The sequence below is a fragment of the Podarcis melisellensis genome (genome assembly GCF_964234715.1).
Source record: "Podarcis melisellensis genome assembly, chromosome: 1".
NCBI classification, from domain to species: domain Eukaryota; kingdom Metazoa; phylum Chordata; class Lepidosauria; order Squamata; family Lacertidae; genus Podarcis; species Podarcis melisellensis.
Genome location: NC_138528.1, coordinates 23483104 through 23504792, shown reverse-complemented (window position 1 = coordinate 23504792; position 21689 = coordinate 23483104). Strand labels below are relative to the sequence as shown.

The window sequence follows — 21689 nt, the reverse complement described above, 5'->3', positions numbered from 1 at the left end:
CAACACATACCATTTATGGTCAAGGTTTTCTGGGACTATCCTCTTAACTGAAGGTTAAAAGAACACATATCCGTTGCATGCTTTTATATTCAAGCGAAAATCAGGACTAGCCGATGTGGTACCTGCCAGATTTTGCAGGCTACAACTCTCCTTCGTTCTCCGCCATCTTGGCTAATAGCTAGGCATGATGAGAGTTGTAATCCAAAATATCTGGAGGGCAATAAATCAATAACCCCTGCCACAAAACCAGGATTTGTACTTGCACCACTCATTTTTCCTGGCACACATACAGTAGCACCTTCATCAACACCAAATAATAGAAACTGAAGTAATACAGTGGTACCACTGGTTACATACTTAATTCGTTCCGGAGGTCCGTTCTTAACTTGAAACTGTTCTTAACCTGAAGCACCACTTTAGCTAATTGGGGCCTCCCGCTGCTGCCGCACCACTGTCGCGCAATTTCTGTTCTCATCCTGAAGCAAAGTTCTTAACCCGAGGTACTATTTCTGGGTTAGCAGAGCCTGTAACCTGAAGCATGTGTAACCTGAAGCGTATGTAACCTGAGGTACCACTGTACAACAATCACCTCATGCCTGCAGAGATAGCTGGTACCATTTCTCTCTTTTGGCAATTGAGAGAGGGTGAGGAAGCATACCCAATGTCCATTTTGCCATTTCTACTTTCTAGCATTTTGAAGAAACAGGATAGGAAAGTTTACGCCTGGCCAAATAATTATTGTTGTTTTTTATTCTTTTGAGTGTTCTTGACCATTTTAGTCACCAGGAAAGTCTGAATAACTATACTCTTACCTGCCACTTACTTTGCTTACGTAACAAATAAAGTTCCTAAATTTCATCAGCTTTGATTTAAATGAAGCCTCCTTACTGCACACAGGCAAATCTTGCCTCAGCAGCTGTTTGCAAGAGGCATCCTCCCACTGAAATGAGGACAGGCTTCTAACACGGCTACGTAAGCAACTAGCATTCTGCAAGCAAGCTACCTCAACCCCTTCACCTTTCAAATTATACAAAGGAAAGATCCACGCAACAGAAATGTATGTGCTCATAGGATTTTGTTGTTGGGACCTGTCTGTCTTTCTTGAGAGACAATGGAAAGCACTTCTGGGGGTAAAGTCAAACTGCTGCGTCAGCAGCACTGAAGTGATCTCCCCAGGGTGACAGCCTGGGCAGTGTGCATGGAGGTCCTGGGTTGCCCAGATTACAAGATCCCCCTCTTGGCCTCACTGATGTGGTCCAAAAGAAAGCAGAGCAACCCATTTGGCACCAGCTTGGCTGCAGGAGTTGCCAAAAGAAGGCATACTAAGCATCATCCAACCTGATTAGAGACAACATTCCGGAATTCTTGGGATAGTGATTTTTATTTACTTAAATATAAGAGTCTCAGAAGAAGCCACAAGATGTTACCAGGCCATTACAATGGTCCAAAGAAAGGTCTTTAGTCATAAGATATAGCTCAGCTGCTAAAACTATAGGGAAGGACCAGGGCCCTATGGCAGAGTGCATGCTTTTCATGCAGAAAGTCCAACATTCAATTCCTGGCATCTCCAGTTAAAAGGCTCAGGCAGCAAGTTATGAAAGAAGACCTCTTCCTGAGATTCTGGAGAGGTGTTGCCTTCATCCTTAGCCATGCTACCTGAAGCTGATGGACAAATCGTCTGACCTAGCACAAGGAAGATTCCTAAGTAAAGCAAAGGGATATTTGATCCCAAGCAAGCACACAGCTCAAGCTCCCTGAAATATTACTAGCAAAGAAGTTGAGTACATGAAATACTTTCTCCTTGAAGATACCAGAACTTCACCTCATCCCACCTCATGTCTCAACTCAAGCACAGAAAAGAACAGGCCAAGCCTTTATTCTGCAATCGAAATTTCCCCCCAGGCACACTGGTCTGGATGTACGTACAAGAGTACTTGTGGCTTCATCTCTCCTGACCCTAAGCACCACTGAAAGCCTTCATGTAACAGAAGGCAACATGCATAGTAAACCAACAGTTCATAACAAGAACAAAAGTGGATGCAAGGTCACCCAGGAACATTTGATCCCAGGAATAAGGAAGGAACTGCAAATATTTTCAAGGTTTACTCCAATTATCAGAGATGCAACCTGTCTAGGAAAGATTCGCCCCCTCAAAAAAATGTTTACAGAAGTAACTAAGTGAAGAACCATGTTCAACCCAACCTCTGTGGTTTACATGCATCTAGTACTCCTAGCGGTGCAGCAATAAAACTGCTGGCACATTTGCATAGCTAAGCAGTGTCTGGTCAAGTATGGTTTCAAATTGAATAGGGACCACATTCCTGCACTGAAGGGGGTTGAACTAGACTAGCCTTAGGGTCCCTTCCAACTCTACAATTCCAGGATTCTAGTATAGCAGGAAACCACCACCCCAGGACAATATTTCATGTTATTCATGGAGATACAAAATGGAAGGTTTTTTCTTAAAGCCATGTACAACATGCATTTATACAAAACAGCACTTTCTTACAGCTGTCTAGACAAAGATTTGAATGCCGTTAAAAATGAACTATTCAAGAGCAAATACTGGCTCTTGGAATGCAATGAACTAAAAATGGGAGGATGGGAAGAATAAACACAGGACTGTTTGTTGCATTTTAAACATGGATGGGAGGAAGCTTTTGCTTTCTGCTTGACAGCAGTTTGCTGTGTTGTCTGATGCGAGAAGATATGGTGAACACAAAGTCTTGTGCAAACCATGGTTTCTGAAACTGTCTTGTTTGGCCTGATCACAGTTAGCATGAGTTGCAATTCCAGGTCCAGACAACTGGGCAGACTGTGGTTTACTGGAGCTGAGGGTGAAACTGTCTGGTATCAACCTCCTGGCCATATGAAAAAGAGAGAACAGTGTGCAGTGTATAGTCCCAGGCTCGTGCACATTGCACTGAACCATGTGCAAATGATGTGCAAACACAGGCAGTGAGTGAGCTAGGAAGTTTATGAATTGTCAAGGATTCATTCCCTTAAAGGCTCTTTAAGTCATTCAGCTGTCAGATCCTCAAAAAAAATCACAAACCTGAATGCTACACTTAGGCAGCAATCCTATACCAACTCACCTAGAATAAAGTCCCACTGAACTCAATAAGGTTTACTTCTGAGTAGATGGCAGTCAAGCTCTCAACTCAGATTGATTGAGACAACTCGCTCTAGACCAGTCTTCTCCCAAACTGACACCCTCCAGATATTTTGGACTACAACTCCCATCAGCCCCAGGCAGCACATCGTCTCCAAATCTGAAGAAGGCATGTTCTGTATGGGTTTAGTCATTTCAGGAGGGTCAGGGGGTGGCTCTCTCCAAGGGCCATCAACTCCTGTTCCAGCTGGACTCTCTGCCTCCCCCCCCCCAAAGCAACTTACACCAGCTGCCCTGGGGGTATAACCCCAATGACTTTTAAAAATGCATTTTACTGCTGGCTTGCAAAGCATCCTGAAAGGATTTGCATCCCAAAAGCCTGCCCTGTATTCTGTTAACTATAAGTTTTAAGAAGTTTGTCCTGAGCAGGACCAAGTAGTTGAAGAGTGAGATGGGAAGAGTGAGAGCAACTAGGCGGGGGCGGGAAATACACTGAGAATATGACTAGATTTATGAACAAAGATCCTCTTAAGAATCACTGGAATCTATTTCTCGCGGATAAAAGAGAAGGAACAAAAGGCAGAATATAAACAATAGGAAATCGCCATCAGCAGATCAAATGGGTTACACAGAGTGGTATCACTCCAGCCTCACCTGACTTCTGTCTTTGTCCACCTTCTTAAAACACTTATTCAACGACAGATTATGCCTCACAGAGTTTTTCCATCCAGTGGGGGCATTTGCAAAATAAGGAAAGTGTTCCAAAATCCAGTTGTATATATCCTTTACAGGCAGCCGTTTGGTTGGAGAATCCTCAATGGCCATAAATATGAGGCAGCTAAAGGAGTAGGGCGGTTTGCAGTTGGGGTTTTGCTTGGCATCGTAGGGCATGTCAGCGTGAGCAGGAGACGGAGGGGTGTCGTCATCAAGGTCTTGTACTGGGCTAACACTTCTTAAGACCGAGTCCCCGAAACTTTTCAGCAAGTTCTTGCTCTCGTGTAACCAGTTCAAGTTGGTGAGCTCTTCATCCTCCATGGGACCTTTTTCCAACCGGAGGGCAGGTAAAGGAAAGTCTAAGTCCTCATCGTCGTGAAGCGTCTTTGATAAGTCTCTATCCCGGTAACACTGGCTCAATCCACTGGAAACACTAATTCCCGAGCTTTCTGGCTTCTTACTGGGAGGCATAACTGGACCCATTTAGACGGAGACTCCTGGTAATAAATCCAAATTTTAAAAAAGAGTGTTAGCTGGTAAAGGTATAGACAGCATCACAACATTCTGGTAGCTTTTCCCCAGTCTACAATTTGGCCTTTTATGAATCCTACTTTTTTTAAAAAAAACAAGAAGACAGACTCACATAACATAAACACACATTCTGGCTTGTTAAGCAGGAAGATTCAGAGGTTAGAGCAGAAATGAGATTTCAATCACTGGCATACAAATGAAGATGCTTCCTTTTTGCCTTCCTGCAAAGCTCTAAAGTGGAGAGAAAGGTACTCGTATATTCTAGGTGTCCTTCTTAAGGCTGCAATCCTACATTACACTTACCTGGGGAGTAAGCGCTATTGGAATCAGTGGGACTTACTTCTGAGCAAGCATGCCTAGGCTTGGAGGACTGCAAATATCGCTGGTCATGTCACTCCTAGTGCTTGTAATAAGCACAAAAAATTGAGAGCTTAAGACCAGTTGCTTCAGATTAAGTTCAGCTGTTTCACTTCCAGTACGAACACTGCCACATTATAATTATAGCCTCTCTGGCTCAGTGCGCAAGCAGGCAAAACTCCATGTTTACACACACACACACACACACACACACACACTTACAGCCAAGTATTCTGCAGCTACCAACTTTTTGCCTCCAAAACAGCAGGGCAGAAGGATTCTGCAGCATGGGTTAAGAATCAAGCTCCAGGGATCAAAGGGAGGGGGAGAAGGAGACACAAAAGGAGATTCCACCCCAGTGAAACAAATTTAAATGAAACGAGAGTGAGTGATGGATATGATAAGCATGACTTAGAAGAAAGCGTGAAGAATGACATCATACACCAATCAGTAGAGTTGCTACACTGAGCCCAGAGAATAATAATAAGCAAAAATAGACAAGGCTTTAGTGCATTTTAATTATCTCAAACCAGGGTATTAAACGAAACAAGCTGCAACACATATACAAAGAAGCTTGAATTAATGTAACACAAAAACATCCATACTCAATCTTCATAGTTCTTTCTTTCCCAAAAGTCAACTTCCAAGTACACCTATAAGCATCAAGTCTGACTTCTGCACTCAAGATTAAGCACCCACCTTACAATCCAAAGCATATCAACCCAGAAGTAAGTCCTAATGAACCCAAGGGGGCTTACTCCCAGGTAAGTGGGGTTAGGACTGTAGCTCTCTAGGCCATCTTTCTACCATCAGCACCAATATGATCCACAACAGGCTACACTTCTACCAAAGGCCTAAGGCGAACCATCTGATTATTTAAGAAAGGAGTTGGTCCCTGTTCTATTCTTTATTCGTTTAAGAGCACAAAAACTTTTGTATGGTTGCAAAGGTTGTATGATGAAGCACATTGAAAGTTTGCCTTACTCTAGCACCAACTGCAATTGTTCTCATGAAATACATCATGCTACGTACACTGCATAAAGTTTTTAACAGGAAGTGTGGTATACAATTTTTATACAGGTCAGCAAACATATACTGTAAGAGGAAGGCTTTCTGTTTTAAAAGAAAAAGCATCTGAGAAGTGAAACTTGGCTCTTTAAAAAAAAGAGTCAAACAAGTGTTTAGCAGAACCTCTAATTTAAAAACACTGCACTACACTTTTCAGAGAATAGTCCACCCAACACAATACTTTTCGATTGTGTTTTGATGCTGTCAAAGAGATGCTTTAAAACAAGGGAATGTTATAATTACATAAGAGGTAATTAGAGATGGGGAGGGCAGAGAAAGATTACCATGCAATAAAGAATGGATAAAATTGGACAATGACATGGGGAAAAATTAAAAATCTTAGGGGGACAAGTTATTTAATATCAAACTCTGTAAAGCCAAGCTCAGCAAATGAAAACAAAAATGTAACTTATTAGGTTTTTCAAAAGTAGTTTAAAAATGCAAAATGTTGGAAATTACATACCCCAGTTCCCCTCCCAATGTGGTGGAAAAGATTTTTATGCCCCAGAAATCACTTCCATATTCCTGTTGCTTTAGTAATATTTAAACTTTTCATTTGTACTTACCATTTAATGGGAAGTTATTTCAGAAAATGTTTCCCTTTAAATGAATCAAAGTACTCAAGTATTGAGGGGGTGGGAGAGGGATGCATAGAAAAATAAGCCCTAAATGATACCACACTTTGTGTGGGTCCCTAAAACATCATTTATACCCTCCTCCCCATTCACCACTTCCAGTTGGGAGTAGTGTAGCCAAATGATTTCAGTACAAACAGAACGCATGTCCCATGAGCAAGCTTTTAAATAGGAAAATTATATCATGGCTGACAACATAATTTAATTGCACTGTTGCTATGACGACATGCTGCTCTCTTTCAGTTTAATTTGCTTACTTGCCCGCGTTCTCCCAAAGGGCCATATCATACCACCAATTTTCACACAAAAACTAGTGACATATCTTTAAGAGACGGGTACAGGGGCTCCAAATCCTGCAGCTCTCAAGCATCAAGCTTAATTGCACGGTGGCGTGCAAGACTGACCAAAGTTAGTTAAAGCTGCAATCCTCAAATCACTTATCTTTAGTATAGCAGACACAGCAGAGGGAACTTCATCACATCTGCCACTTTAAAGCATGTGATACTGGGGCAGCAACCCAAAGCAATGCATTACTGGGAGTGAATGCAACTGAACTCAATTTAGGATCACATTGTAAACGCCTTGGAGGTTCTACTAATAATAGTTTGTTAAAACAATGAATATGCTACCGGGAAACCTCACATTTGAAGAAAACAAACCTGAAGCTGCATTAGGCCATACACATTTCAACAGCAACAACCTTGCTTTAGTCAGCTGGTTCTACATGTTTTAACTCCACTGTAAACATTTGAAACATGTCGCCGTTTTGCAAACACTGCAAAGGACATGCAGGGTTTTGTTTTTAATATAAAGGAGGACAACCATTTCCAGGAGGGATTCAAAACTTCTTCTTTTTCCCCTTCACCTTGAAATCTAGGAGCCTCGCGTCACAATTCCATACGGAGGACATGGAAAAGTTCCCAGTACCGTGCGAGGACAGACAATCACGTAGCCTCTAAGTTACGTTAGAGGACAGAAATCCTAGCCCTGGATTTAAGAGTGTGTGGAGGGGGACTCAGAAACACATTTTTAAAAAAGATGTTTCCCAACCCCAGCCAATCTTTCCACCGTCAGACTCCAGCTCTCAGCCTCTTCTCTCCTGCACTTCATACTTCACACGAACAGAGGAGGTGCTGCAGTTAAGCAAACATTTTTTAATCTGCTGCCAGTTAAGTAGCTCCATCAGATATGTCCACAGTTGCAGTGCTTGGGGCAAGTCTAAAAGCAAACTTCATTGTTGTAGAAGAAAGGGACAATATCTCTCGCATTCTCGGTTGTAAAACTGACATGGCAGAATCAGACAAGAAGCGGGGAGTACAGGAATCAAGCCAGATCACTCTTAGTGCTTCTCGGGACTGATATATACATTACAGGCCAGGCTCAAACAGATGTGTATCTTTTAAAAACATACAACTGGGGCGTCATTTTGAAGAGACTAAAAGGACAACCAGCCAGGGAAAATTTTTCTCGCTGCACTTTGCTACACTCCCTACTGTACTTGTCAAAAACATTTGAAGGGGAGAAGGAGCTCGCGGATTGGCCGGGATTCGAATCAATCAATGGCGTTGCTAGGAGACTGCAAAACTGCTCCTATAAAGTGCCATTTGCAGCAAACATACCTTCAATGCTGTTCAGATGTCATAAACCTTGTACTGCCCCCATTACACCATAATAAATGCAAAAAAAAAAATATTCCTCAAAACAAACTTACGAACTAACTTCAGGAACTAAATGGACTTTTTAAAATATGTATGAGAAAGATTAAAAGAAAAATATGAAGACTGGCTTCCTCCACTGGAGAATAACGAGAGGATTTTAAAACAAGATAAATAAAGAACAACACTCCCCACCCCCGCCTTAAAAAAGATTTGGGTAATAAATGCACTACAGAGGGATAAACCACTCTCAAGCCAATGGGCAAAAATAGCACACAAATGCTTTTAAAGGTTGGAGCATTCCTCGACTGGGCACAATTTCCCCCCTCCCTTCCTAACTTTCCATACAATGCCAACTCTATTCGCCAACACTCTTCGGAAATCAGGCAGATCCAGCAGCAACATTACATATTCGGGTCGTAGCTGCAACTCTCAGCTCGATCCGCTTCCTGCTTTCCTTCGCCCAACACACACGGGAGTTTCGGGGTGGAGGGGGAGTCGAAATTAAGACGACCAGCACGTTGCTTTTTCAGACATCCCGAACTAACTGGCTGCCTTCTTGTGGGGCTGACCCACCTTATCATGCGTGCGTGTCTCTCCCTTCTCCCCACCCCCCCCCACCCCACTCCGGCTTCTTCTTCTTGCCGATTTCATTGCAGAGAATCTTACGCAATCTTCCCAACAAGGGAACCATGAATTTTCAAAAAAAACAAAAATGCACACACAGAGCAAGACACAAAAAACAAGCAGCAGCAGCAAGCACGCACAAATATATATATTTTAATAAAATAATAAAAAATATAGATAAATCCCCAAACTTACCTGGGGCTTGGAAGAGCTCTAGATTTTGACTGCTGCCTTTTCCATGGTCATTATGCAAACTTTTCATCCGACTGAGCGAGGCATCGCTTCCTCCCCCAGCCTGGAGCCAACAATGTGGCCGAAGGGAGCGAGTGGGGGAGAGAGAGAGAGAGAAGGGGAGCCAGGAGCCGTGGGGAGGGGGGAGCATGGGACCCTGCTGCAATTCTCCCCCTCTTGGCTTCGCCCTCCTACCTACCTACCCACCCCCCTAACCTACCTCTCCCCCCTCCCTGCCTGCCTTTCTGTCTGCCCGCCTGTCTACACTACTCCCGGCTGGAGTAGCGGTTTGGGTCAGAGCGAGCCGAAGAACGCCAAATTGTTTCCACTGCAAACAACAAAAAAAGGCAACACATGACCACGGGTGGGAGGGAGCGGGGAGAGAGAGAGAGAGACAGAGAGAGAAACGTGGGCAGGGCCAGCCGAGACTAGCCGCCACAGCGGGAAGGAGGAGAGGGCTGGGCTAGGACCGGGGGAAGAGGAAGAGAGAGGAAGGTCCCTCGCCTTTAGTGCGCCGCGAGCGCAATTGCGCGGCAGGAGAAACGCAAGGAAAGGAAGCGCCGCGGCGCGCCGAGCTCGGGGGCGCACGCAGCCCTCGGCCGTGGTCGCCAAAGCAAAGGGCGCTCCATGCCCTGCTCCTCCTCCTCCTCGCCTGCCCCGACTGAGGCCTGTGATCCCCTCACAGGAAATTCTCAGGCTGCTTCTGCCTGCCGCCGCCGCCGCCGCCTCTTTTGGCCTGCTTCCCCCGGCTCTCCTCTCCACCACTTGGAGAGTCCGAAACGTTGCACGAACCCACCTCCTTCGCTTCTTCCGACTGGCTTTTCCGTCTCCCCTCCACCCTGCTTCCCATCAGCCTACGTGGTATGTGGATGACTTGAAAGTCACTTCAGGGAAAGGAGAGAGAGAGCGCGCGCGCCTGGGTGTGTGGTTTGTATGCGCGCGTGCACACACACACACACACACACGCGAGCTTCACCCCTCTCGAACAGCAAACCGGTCAATAGTTTTGTATTTCGAAACCCTTCAGCAAAACGACAGCAGGCAGCAAGTTTCAAAGTCGGCTTCAACTTGGGGAGAAAACCACAGAGAAGAGAGTGTGTTTGTGTCTCTCTTGGGTCACATTAAGAGGAGCAGGGCTGGAGCAGCCCAAAGGCCTATCTGTTTTAGTCCCACAGCAGGCAGCCAGAGGATACCCTTTGGGAAACCTGCAACAGCCCTCTCCGACTCACAAGTATAGAGGCGTCTTGACTGGTAGCCAACAAAACCTTCACAAGTTTTGAGGCTGCAATCCTATGCATGCTGATCTGAGAGGAAGCCCCACTGAAAACTGGGAGATTGACTTCTGAGTAAACTTGTGGAGATTGCACTGTCATTGTGCAGAAGCCTTCATGGGATAGTGTCTTCATCAGATGTATGAAGGGTTCTCAGATGACAGATTTTATGTATTTATAAGCAAGCGAGAGAGCTGTAAACAGAAGGGGGGAAAGGCCTGAAATGCAAGAGATACTGTCTGTAAGCGTTCTGTTGCCAACTCACTGTAAACAGTTAATCTTTAAGTGTTTCAGGCTGCGATCCTATAACCATTTTCCTGCAAGTAAGCTCCATTGGATGTACTTCCAAGTAGACATGGATAGGCTCGCAGTGTCTTTTATTTATATATTGTCTCCTCAAACACTCACTTTAAAAGACCAGCTAAAGAATGCAGCAGAAACAGTTGTGATTCTTGAAGGCTATTTCACTCCTCAACCCAAGGATTAATTTCCATCCTCGAAAAAATGCATTTTATGGACTATAAAAGTACCTGTTTGCCACAATGTAAATGAATCAGGAAAGCTGAAACTCCCCAAAATGACCATACACCATGGAGGAGAACAAAGGACACACCACACACACCAGTGCTGAAATTTTAGCAAAATACTCCATCCTGGGCATGTTTACGCCCAATCAAGTTCTCACCAAGTTCAGCGAGCCTTGCTCCCAAGTAAGCACATACCAGATACAGTCATACCTCATGTTACGTTTGCTTCATGATACGTTTTTTCAGGTTGCGACCCGGAAGTACCGGAAAGGGTTACTTCCGGGTTTCGCCGCTTGTGCAGACACGCAAAATGATGTCACGTGCATGCACAGAAGTGGCAAATCATGACCTGCACATGTGCAGATGCGGGTTGTGTTGTTTTCATGTTGCAAACGGGCCTCCGGAATGGATTCCGTTCGCAACCAGAGGTACCACTGTACTGTATATCTGTGTATGTATTGAAGGTTAGAACATCTGACGCGGCAAGCACAACTAATTAAGCAGAGATGTCCCAAGATATATCAGCATCGGAAGCAGAAAAATTAAGCAATGCCCACCATGGTAGGAAAAACAACAGACAAAACAAGTATGACCTTGCAACGAAATGTTCCAGTGTGGGATGCTTCTGTTAGGATTCTAACCACTCCATTCCACCCCATGCCTGCTCTGCCTGGTCCCTTCCTCCCCACCCAACACTCAGCTTTCTGTACCTACAGAGCATGTTGTCCTCATGACACCATTTGGAGGTTTCTCCCTTTAGGTTTCTCCCTTTTTTCAGTTTTGGAAGGTGGGGTGGACAGCTGTGATCATTCCCAGTTACATTAACATCATGGATTTCTCCACTGATGATACAGCTGTCTTCTGTCCCTGGGTACGTACAATGAAATAGCTCTTTCCCCCCTTTTTAGGGACAAAGACGTAACTCTAACTTTGTTCCGGCCACTCCGTTCTATTCTCCCTTCCCACTCAATTATCAGGTTCCTCTCTCCCCATGCCCTTCTCTCTGTCTTTTGTGCCACAGAGTTACTGTCAGGCTGTTTACTGGGTTTCCCCCCCCCCCCAGACTTTTTTCCCCTTAACTTGTGCATACTTGGGGTTACTTACTTTGTATGTTCTGCCACTACTCTCTCGTGCATTGCTGCTGTGGGTTTAGTTACATAAGCACAGGAAGCCTCAAATTGGTATTAGTGTACAGGTTGACAATTTGCTGCCCTTTAATAAGTATCCTGAAATTGGTCACGGGTCACCTGGCAAGTTGCCTTACTGTGGAGTGAGCCAAGCCCCTGCCTGAGGATGTCGTCTGTTTAACAAGTTTGTGGCATGCTCCATGGGGCTACAGCTATTTGTCAGTTTCAGCCCTGGCCTTGTTGACATGGATAGAAAGGATTACAAGTTGTGTAGGCACTTCTTATCCCTTTTCCCCTCCCACAGTATTCCGTGCCTGCTCAATTATGACTTGTGCAATATCTTAAAGTGTTGCAATTCTACAACAATTGGGTTCCGCAACAAGCTGCAGGGTCAGTCTATGAGCATAAAAACAGCAGGCACTTAGGCTCTGGGTTTTTTATGGAAGTATTTTTCTCAACAGCCTTTCCATGGCTGTTCAGAATCATCATCCAAGCCATCTGAGGTGAGGTTGAGATCTTCCTCCATCTTACCTCTCATGCGCATTTTAATCAAGCAAGCCTTTTCCCATCTCTCCCAGACTCTCCCCTCTTTGAGTCAACTGCTGATCCAGAAAAGGATCTAACAGCCTAATCTTCACATTAACATTTCTTTCCATTCAGAGGCTAAAGCAATCAGGATGAATTCATCATGCATTTCACTAGCCCAGATTTCCCCAAACTTGCGCTACAAAACTAATGTTTCAATTATGAGTCCTAAATTTGAAGGCCTCTTTCAGTGCTGCAGGACTTATCTTGTCTTTTTGTTTAACTGCATTTTTAGTCTTTCATTTGAATTGCTGCGTTTTTAGGATTTAGTTGTAATTTTTAACTGGTTTTAATGTAAGTTGCTTTGAGCTTCCCTTGTAAGAAAAGTGACGCGATGATGATGTCGTGCCCTTGGCATTCAGTCCTGAATTTGGGTGGGATCTACCAAGTGTCTCTGGTCTAAGGCCATAAGAAACCAAGGCCTTTTATTCACATACAGTGGTACCTCGGGCTAAGTACTTAATTCGTTTTGGTGGTCTTAACCTGAACCTGTTCTTAACCTGAAGCACCACTTTAGCTAATGGGGCCTCCTGCTGCTGCTGCGCCGCCGGAGCACGATTTGTGTTCTCGTCCTGAAGCAAAGTTCTTAACCCGAGGTAATATTTCTGGGTTAGCGGAGTCTGTAACCTGAAGCGTCTGTAACCTGAAGTGTCTGTAACCCGAGGTACCACTGTATAGGCATCTTAGGGTGTTTTAGAGCACAGGTTTTTTTTTTCAGGGTGCATTTCACAATTGTTCACATCAGCACTGCTTCATTAGTATCAGATTCATTTCTCTTTGTGTACACACCAGGGCAAGTTGACCAAACGGGCATCTTTACCTTATGCAAAGGTGTTCCACACTTGGGATAGAGACAAATTAGGAACAGCTTAAGGACTGTGGTCCGTAAGAAGCTGGTTTGAGAATCAACACATTGAAAAAGTAGCACTGCATAGCAAAGTACAGGATATATATGCATTTCGGATAACCTTGTGTAAACATGGATTAAACCCGGAGCTGTTAATGCAATGAGTGCACAGCAAATGGGAGTGTGAGCACAGCCCTCGTTGAATTTTATGGAAAGAGTTTGTTCAATATGGGCAGGATCTAGCCAATGATAAAGCACTTTTGACTGTAATGTAATTTAATTCCATACATAATTTACTTGGAGTAAATTCAAATAGAACATAGTGGGACTAGCTTTTGAGCAAAATGCCTAAAATCAGGCTGCAATCCTAACTAAGCCTGTTTACCTGAGAGTAAGCCCCATTTAATTCAGTGGGAGTTCTGAGTACTCATGGTTGAGATTGTAAGTTCCTATTTATTTTAATGAGAGGTATGCGACGGGGTGAGCTCCTGTTGCTCAGTCCCAGCTCCTGCCAACTTAGCAGTTTGAAAGCACGCCAAAAAGTGCAAGTAGATAAATAGGTACTGCTCCGGTGGGAAGGTAAACGGCGTTTCCATGTGTTACTCTGGTTTCAGTGTTCCTTTGTGCCAGAAGCGGCTTAGGCATGCTGGCCACATGACCCAGAAAAACAAACGCTGGCTCCCTCGGCCTGTAAAGCAAGAATGAGCGCCGCAACCCCAGAGTTGTCTACGATTGGACTTAACTATCAGGGGTCCCTATACCTTTACCTTTTTATGTTTAAGTTTTGCAATGTGCCAGAAAAAGCAAACACCACTAATGAACACTATTGCATGTCCTCACACACTACATGCTTCTTCAGACTACTCTGTGCATGCTTTTGCTGAGATGGGTATAAATCTCCATGGACATACAACAGTACAAACCAAAGTAAAATAGAGCATGCATCTTCCTTGCATTCCTACCTGTCGCGTACATACATGCAGAACTGAAAGTTCACCTTGAAGGATGTTATATCAGAAAACAGTATTCTAGCCCCCCCCCCAGTTGCTAAAAACAATTCTAAAACCTCATTAACCACTCACATGTTCATAATAAATCTCAATAACTGAGGCAAAACCCTTTCCCCTTTTGAATATCTTCTAATTAAAGATCTGGACAACAGATCCTGATTTTAGTAGGCCACAGAGAAAAATAAAATACCCTTTGCTAATGGAGTAATAGCACCATTCTGATAGGCAGGAGCCTATGAACGACATAGCTTTATTATTGTATCCCTGTATCTTATAACTCCAGAAGAGTGGCTGAAACTTTGTCCTGGATAATGTACAGCAGATTCTCACACTGTCCAAGGCCCCTGCGACCCTGCCAATCTTACTTCCTACTAGCAACAGGAATTAATAAATAAAACAATGGCCCTCAAAAAGCAAAATACCATTGTTCTTTTATCCTTGCTTGCCCTACAAGCATGCCTGTTTATCTAAAGCTAAGGCTGGACCTTGAATTATTAAGTCAAATACCCCTTATCTGAAGGCCATTTTGTTGTTTTTAAGACTGCAACCCAAGTTACCAAATGCTAACCCCACCCACAGAAATGTATACACTCCAAAGAGCTCAGAGAGCCCTTTCAGAGAGAGATAAGTAGGTAAATCAACAGAAGAGGAGACGTTGTCCCTCTATTTGCCACTGATGTCAAAAGTCAAGTGTCTCAAAAAACATGTAGGTCAGTTTAATGACCACTGTTTTCAGTGGCAATAAACAGCAGCTCTTCTGGGGCCTGGTGGGCGGAGGAGGGGCGGGCAGGGAGTAAACACACTTTTAAATACGTAGCTAGGAGAGGGGAAACTGGAATGGTCTTATTTATCCAAGAACCAGTTCTGTGGCATTTGATCTTAAAGGGGAAAACAGCCATTTGATTCTAAGGAGATCCATGGAGAGTTCTCTATAACCTAAATTAGAACACAAGAGGAAGAGTTATGAAGGATGACGCTATAAAATCAGTCTGACCAACTTTGTAGTTGTTATAGTGCAATGCTATGCATGTTTATTTAGTAGGCTAGCCTGCCCAGGTCATTGTGTATAGGACTACAATCTTAATTGTTGCAAGTGGTGATTAAATTACTACTTGGAATCACACCCAGGTTTGATTGGATGAGGCAATTACATTCCAAGTTTCCTGCCCCCATTGCCAGCCCTTTCCCTCTCAAATATCAGGCAGTCTACAGGCACATAGACATATATACAGTACAACTGCTTTCTAAAAGACACATGCTCTTCACTCAGGGACATGTCTAATCTACCCTAAGGGTGCTTTCACACAATGACACTTGTGTCAGTTGTTGTAAATGCAGGACATAATACCAAGGATAATTTGATCGTAAAGCCTGCATTGGCTAATATACACAGTGTGGTGTAGTGGTTAAGAGCGGTGGACTCGTAATCTGGTGAACTGGGTTCGTGTCTTTGCTCCTCCACATGCAGCTGCTGGGTGACCTTGGTCTAGTCACACTTAAATAATAATAATAATAATAATAATAATAATAATAATAATAATAATAATAATAATTTATTATTTATACCCCACCCATCTGGCTGGGTTTCCCCAGCCACTCTTCTTTGAAGTCTCAGCCTCACTCACCTCACAGAGTGTTTGTTGTGGGGGAGGAAGGGAAAGGAGATTGTGAGCCGCTTTGAGACTCCTTAGGGTAGTGATAAAGCGGGATATCAAATCCAATCCAAACCAAACAATTACATTACAGAAAGTATATCAGTACTCACACCCTCCCTTCCTTACTCCCAATTTCCCGAAATGGGTCAGTGGGTGGAAAGCAGGAATAAGAAAATAAAGCAAGAGCAGCCTAGGCTTTTCCAGGCAGTCCCTGATTCCATACCCTCCAAATATCCCTATTTTCCAGGGAAAGTCCCGAAACTATGAAATCCACCACTTGTCCTGAGCGGCGGTGGTGGCAGGGATGACTCTGAGGGAGCATCCCGTGGCTTCCTCCCTTGGGTAGCTCTCAGCAGCTGCTGAAGAGCAGGCAAGGATGGGGAGAGGCTGCCTCTACTAAGGCCCAGCTCTGGGTGATGCAGAGATCTCTGAGGTGCAGGCAGAGGGCAGGGCTGCCCTGGGCAGGAAGAAAGGGGGAGCAGAGCAGGGTGTAAGGAGTTTTGATCTGTTTGTTTGTTTTTTAAATGCTTTGTGCGTCTGTGTCTAATCTTGCTACTTTCTCCAAAAAAATTATTGGCATGTGTTTTACTTTTTGTAAATCTTCCAAAAAAATAAGATAAAATCGGGATAAGGGGGCTTTCTCAGGACGGTGGAGAGTGTGTCCGCTTTGTCCTATTGATGGAGTGGTGATACCACATTTCACTTGCACAAATATAATAATACTTTTGCAAGGAAAATGCAATTATTCGCTTGCATAGCGCAATCAGCATGACTGCCACAAGCACCTACTGGTTTTGAAGTGCATGTGCACTTGCAGCACTATGAAGTAAAGAAAGTGACAAATGGCTTCTCCAGACATTATCCAGGTTACCTTGGCAGCAGGTTGACAAGCGAAATGAAATTGACAAGGCTGGTGTTTTGTCTCCACCTCAGCAAAGAATCTCGGCTACGATGAAACGTGCAGAACCCCCAGACTTTACCTGGATTCATTGCACAGTTGGAGAGCAAATTCACACTATAAACTTAAATGGGTTTAACACATGTTCCTTTTCCCCCAGGAGACTAAAAAAATTTTTTTCCTCTCCCCATCCCTAGGATTCTTTCAGTGAAATCATTACAATTAAACTATAACTTCGTAATGTAAAGCTGCATGCCTAGAGACAGAGCCTAAGAGCATCTAGAGGGTCAGAGCTTCCTACTCCTCCTTTAGGGACAGAAATTAAGGCTGTGTACACATTACTCTGGCTCCAGTGTGGTCCTACTGCTGTTTCCCCCCCCCCCAATTCTTATACACACAACATTACCCAGGATGCAGAGCTACCCTGAAGTTTCTTGTGAAATACTGTGGTTTGATGCACTTCCCCCCTAAGCCGGCTTCAATCCGAGTTGAGATCAGTAGCAGAAAACGAACCAGACAAGTGGCACCGGGAAGACATCTTTGTCCACCCCCCACCCCTGTCCACCCACTGGTGTGGACCAACAGCGGCCAGCGTGTAAGCACACCATGCATACAGCAAGGTGTGACCTGAAATGGAGTGGGGGAGACCTCGCTGTGTTTTAAACTGGTATGTGTATATAATAGCAAACGTCTCGCTTATGTCACTGCTTCCCTTGCCTTATGGAAAGCAAGTGGTACATTTCTTCTTCTTCTTCAACGCACTAGAGACCAGCCATTCGCTTCCTTGCTGCTGTGCCAAAAGCCAAGAAGAAAATGGTTCATCGTCCACTAGCTATGGTCTAAACCAGAGCCTTTTGGGCTTGCCGATCAGAAGGTTGGCAGTTCGAATCCCTGCAACGTGGTGAGCTCCCGTTGCTCGGTCGCTGCTCCTGCCCACATAGCAGTTTGAAAGCACGTCAAGTGCAAATAGATAAATAGGTACCACTCCGGCGGGAAGGTAAACGGTGTTTCCGTACACTGCTCTGGTTCACCAGAAGCGGCTTAGTCATGCTGGCCACATGACCCGGAAGCTGTCTGCGGACAAACGCCGGCTCCTTCGGCCTATAGAGCGAGATGAGTGCAACCCAGAGTCGTCCGCGACTGGACCTAACGATCAGGGGTCCCTTTGCCTTTACCACTAGTGTAGCCGACCTCCTCAATTGAAATCCCCCTCCCCATCACCCACAGCCCTCTCACACACCCTGAAAATCTGTTCCAGGAAGGCAGAAGACCCTTTGGAGCAGATTTTAAGAGTGCAGAGGGAGAGAAGAAGTCCTGTTCCTCATGTGTGTGTTGGATACAACCCAATGTGTTACGATTTTTTACCAGCCCTTTGCTGTAACATCACAGGGTGGGCTAACACACTGTGAAACTTCAGTTATAAAACCATTTGTTATCTGAAGAATAGGACGGTTAAAGCAATTGCAAAGGTAATCCCATGCACTGTTAAAGGGAGATAATCCCACAGGCAGGAAGAATATATTTTCATACTCCATAGACAGCAGCAGAGGAGAAGAATGTTACTCCCCCTCTGGAGCTCACTGTGTCCTAACGGAATAATCAGCAAGAGACACAAAATACTGCTTACCTGTATAAAGCACTTGGATGTTCCCCAATGTCTTTTCCTGCAGCATGCCCAGTAGTGTGAAAACTGATAATAAATATCTGTAAATTGACCTGAAGAATCCATTTCCAGTCATTCAGGAAACTCATACAAACCAGACGCAGACTAATTTATTGACAGAAAGCTTGTTTCTGAATAACTTTCTGGACAGATTAGTATATAATCAAAGTTATACAGTCACCCTACTGCTTCCCGTTAAGGACCATTCAAGTTATCACTTACACTTAAGCTATGATACAGGGAAATCTACAGAGATCTGAATTTACTGAGAAAATGAGCATCACAGCAAATCTTTTAACAAGTATACACGAGGTCAACAACAATCAGAGGGAGTAAATTATACGTCTGCGGCTTGTGTGCATTTTTTTTAAAAGAAAAATGATTTTCACGTAACAAAATGCGCTGTAAAGTGTTTTTGTATAAAACAGTCTCCTTATAATAACTTGCTCTGATGGATGTTGCTATTCTAGTTACACGCACTTCCCAACTTATAATGAAAGCTGTATACTTTGCCCTAAAATTATATACTTCTAGTTCACTGTCAGTAAACATTACAGACCTAATCAAGAATATATTGATTCATGAATGGTGGAGAAAAAACACACAAGTGGCTGCAGGATGGAAAGGGCAAGGAAAGGATAAAAAGATAAAAAGAAACCCAACCCCCCAAAAAACCAGAGCCACAGCAAAATGATTTAAATTTATTGTCAAAACACAAAAGTTTGCCTACATGCAGATTTAGCCAAGAACCTGATAAAGACCAGGGGTGTTTTGTTTTGGTTTTAATTTTTGTTTTAATAACCTGGGAGATCGTTCTGGAGGGACATTATTTAAGAAGCTGCCTTATATTGAGTCAGTTCATTGGTCCATCTGGCTTAATAGTGTCTACACTGACTGGCGGTGGCGCTCCAGGATTTCAGACAAAGATCTCTCCCAGCCCTACCTGGAGATGAAGTGGAGACCTTCTGCTTTCAAAGGAGATGCTTTATCAGTGAGCTGCAGAGATTTCCCCAAATCTGATTCAGGTAAACTGATAAACAAGATGAAGCTTTTGACAAAATATTCAGCATCAAGTACTGTGCAGGTCACTCGAAAGTCGCGTACATTTGATAGTCCAAAGAGTCAGCCACCACTAAACAACAAGAAGTGTGCCTCTGGCCAATCAACTATTTCTGATGAACTGCTGGCAAATCAAAAGAGGAGCTACTGGACAATTTTTTAATTTTTTTATATATTTCAAAGTGCCACTAATATGGATTAAAACTCTACAGACAAGGTGGTTTTTTCCCTTAGACTAGGAATATCTCTGCAGTATTCAGGTTATAAAATAAATTGGTGGCGGTAGGTTGTTTTTTAAAAAAATGAAGTTTGAGAACTTTAGTCCAGATCACAAAGTTCATACCAAGCTCTTTCCATAGTTAACTTGTGTTTAATTTATAATCTTAATACTAATGGGAGAATTAGCCCAGTTATAGTTCCCATGTAGATAAATCCTTAAGCTATAAAGGTCACAAAATACCACTTCCTTATACTTTCTACAGTTTTAATTCTTAAGTGGTCACTCCTTAATTGGTACAGATAGCTTCAGCAGTCTGTTGAATTCAACAACCACCCCATCCATCATTACATAAAGAATCTCTGCAGCTAGCCTTTTATGCTTTATTGGTTAGTTATACCCAATACCGCTTGTTATCAGAGTGACATTCAAATGCAGAATAAAACACAATATAGTCATACCTTGGGTTGAAGTAGCTTCGGGTTGAGCATTTTCGGGTTGTGCTCCGCAGCGACCCGGAAGTAACGGAACATGTTACTTCCGGGTTTCGCAGCTTGCGCATGCACAGACGCTCAAAATGGCACGCGCTGAAGCGGGTTGCGTTTGCTTCAGGATGCGAACAGGGCTCCGGAACAGATCCCGTTCGCGTCCAGAGGTACCACTGTAAATAATTTTAAAACAAGCAGTAGCAATTCAGAAACTTGATTTATACTATAAAAACCAAGTAACAAAATTAGAGGCCAATATTAAAGGGCTGTTGGTAAAAACTGCAATTGTCATGGTCTAGCTGGATGCACTATTGAGAGCCAGTGTGGTGCAGTGGTTAGAGGATTGGACTAGTACCATGAGAGGTCCAGAGGGTGGCAACACGAGAACGGGCCTTTTCTGTGATGGCTCCCTTTTTGTGAGATGCTCTCCCCAGGTAGGTCTGGCAGACACCTTCATTATACACCTTTAGGCGCCAGGCGAAAATAATTCATCTTCAACTAAGCCTTTGGCTGATTGACATCTGATGCCCTTTTCAATGTGTCATTAGATGGGGGGGATTATTGGTTTGTTATTGTTGTTTTACCGTGTATTTTGTGGGTTTTATGTTGTCATTTTATGTTGTGAACCACCTTGGAATCTGCAGGTGAAGGCTGGTATACAAATTTAATGAATAGTAGTAGTAGTAGTAGTAGTAGTACCTAGGATAAAGATAAAGGTAAAGGGACCCCTGACCATTAGGTCCAGTCATGGATGACTCTGGGGTTGCAGCGTTCATCTCGCTTTATTGGCCAAGGGAGCCGGCGTACAGCTCGTCTCGGGTCATGTGGCCAGCATGACTAAGCTGCTTCTGGCAAACCAGAGCAGCGCATGGAAACGCCGTTTACCTTCCCGCTGGAGTGGTACCTATTTATCTACTTGCACTTTGATGTGCTTTCAAACTACTAGATTGGCAGGAGCTGGGACCGAGCAACGGGAGCTCACCCCGTCACGGGGATTCGAACAGCCGACCTTCTGATCGGTAAGTCCTAGGCTCTGTGGTTTAACCCACAGCGCCACCCGCATCCCCTAGTACCTAGGATACTAGGCTTCAAATCCCTACTCAGCCATTAAGCCTCACAGAGTGATCTTGAGCCAGCCACTGCCTCTCAGCCTAACCTACCTTGCAGGGTTGTTGTTGTTGTGGAGAACAACCACGTACACCACCTTGCACTCTTTGGAGAAACGCAATAAATCCATTTATCCTACTGCTGGGTCTGGCAGTGATGCTTCTGAATATTAGTTGCTGGAAACTGCAGCTCAGCCCCCGCTTGCAGGTTTCCCACAGGTACCCGATAGACTAGATGGGCCCCTGGCCTCATCCAGCAGTCTCTGTTTATGTTGTTATATTAATCTAGTTATTTGCATGCTTCCT

General features: G+C 44.0%; 1 protein-coding gene across 6 annotated transcripts in view; it reads right to left on the bottom strand.

Moving 5' to 3' along the window:
* FOXN3 (forkhead box N3) overlaps positions 1–21689 on the bottom strand; it is a 194428-nt gene that overhangs the window by 139319 nt on the left and 33420 nt on the right. For 3 of the 6 annotated variants that reach the window (XM_081912831.1, XM_081912835.1, XM_081912836.1), the window contains exons 1-2: positions 8895–9717; positions 3767–4323 (exon numbers count right to left, since the gene is read on the bottom strand). In XM_081912831.1, coding sequence (XP_081768957.1) covers positions 3767–4309 — 543 coding nt within the window. In that variant the 5' untranslated portion in view covers positions 4310–4323; positions 8895–9717. The other 3 variants (XM_081912834.1, XM_081912832.1, XM_081912833.1) reach the window with 2 other exon arrangements.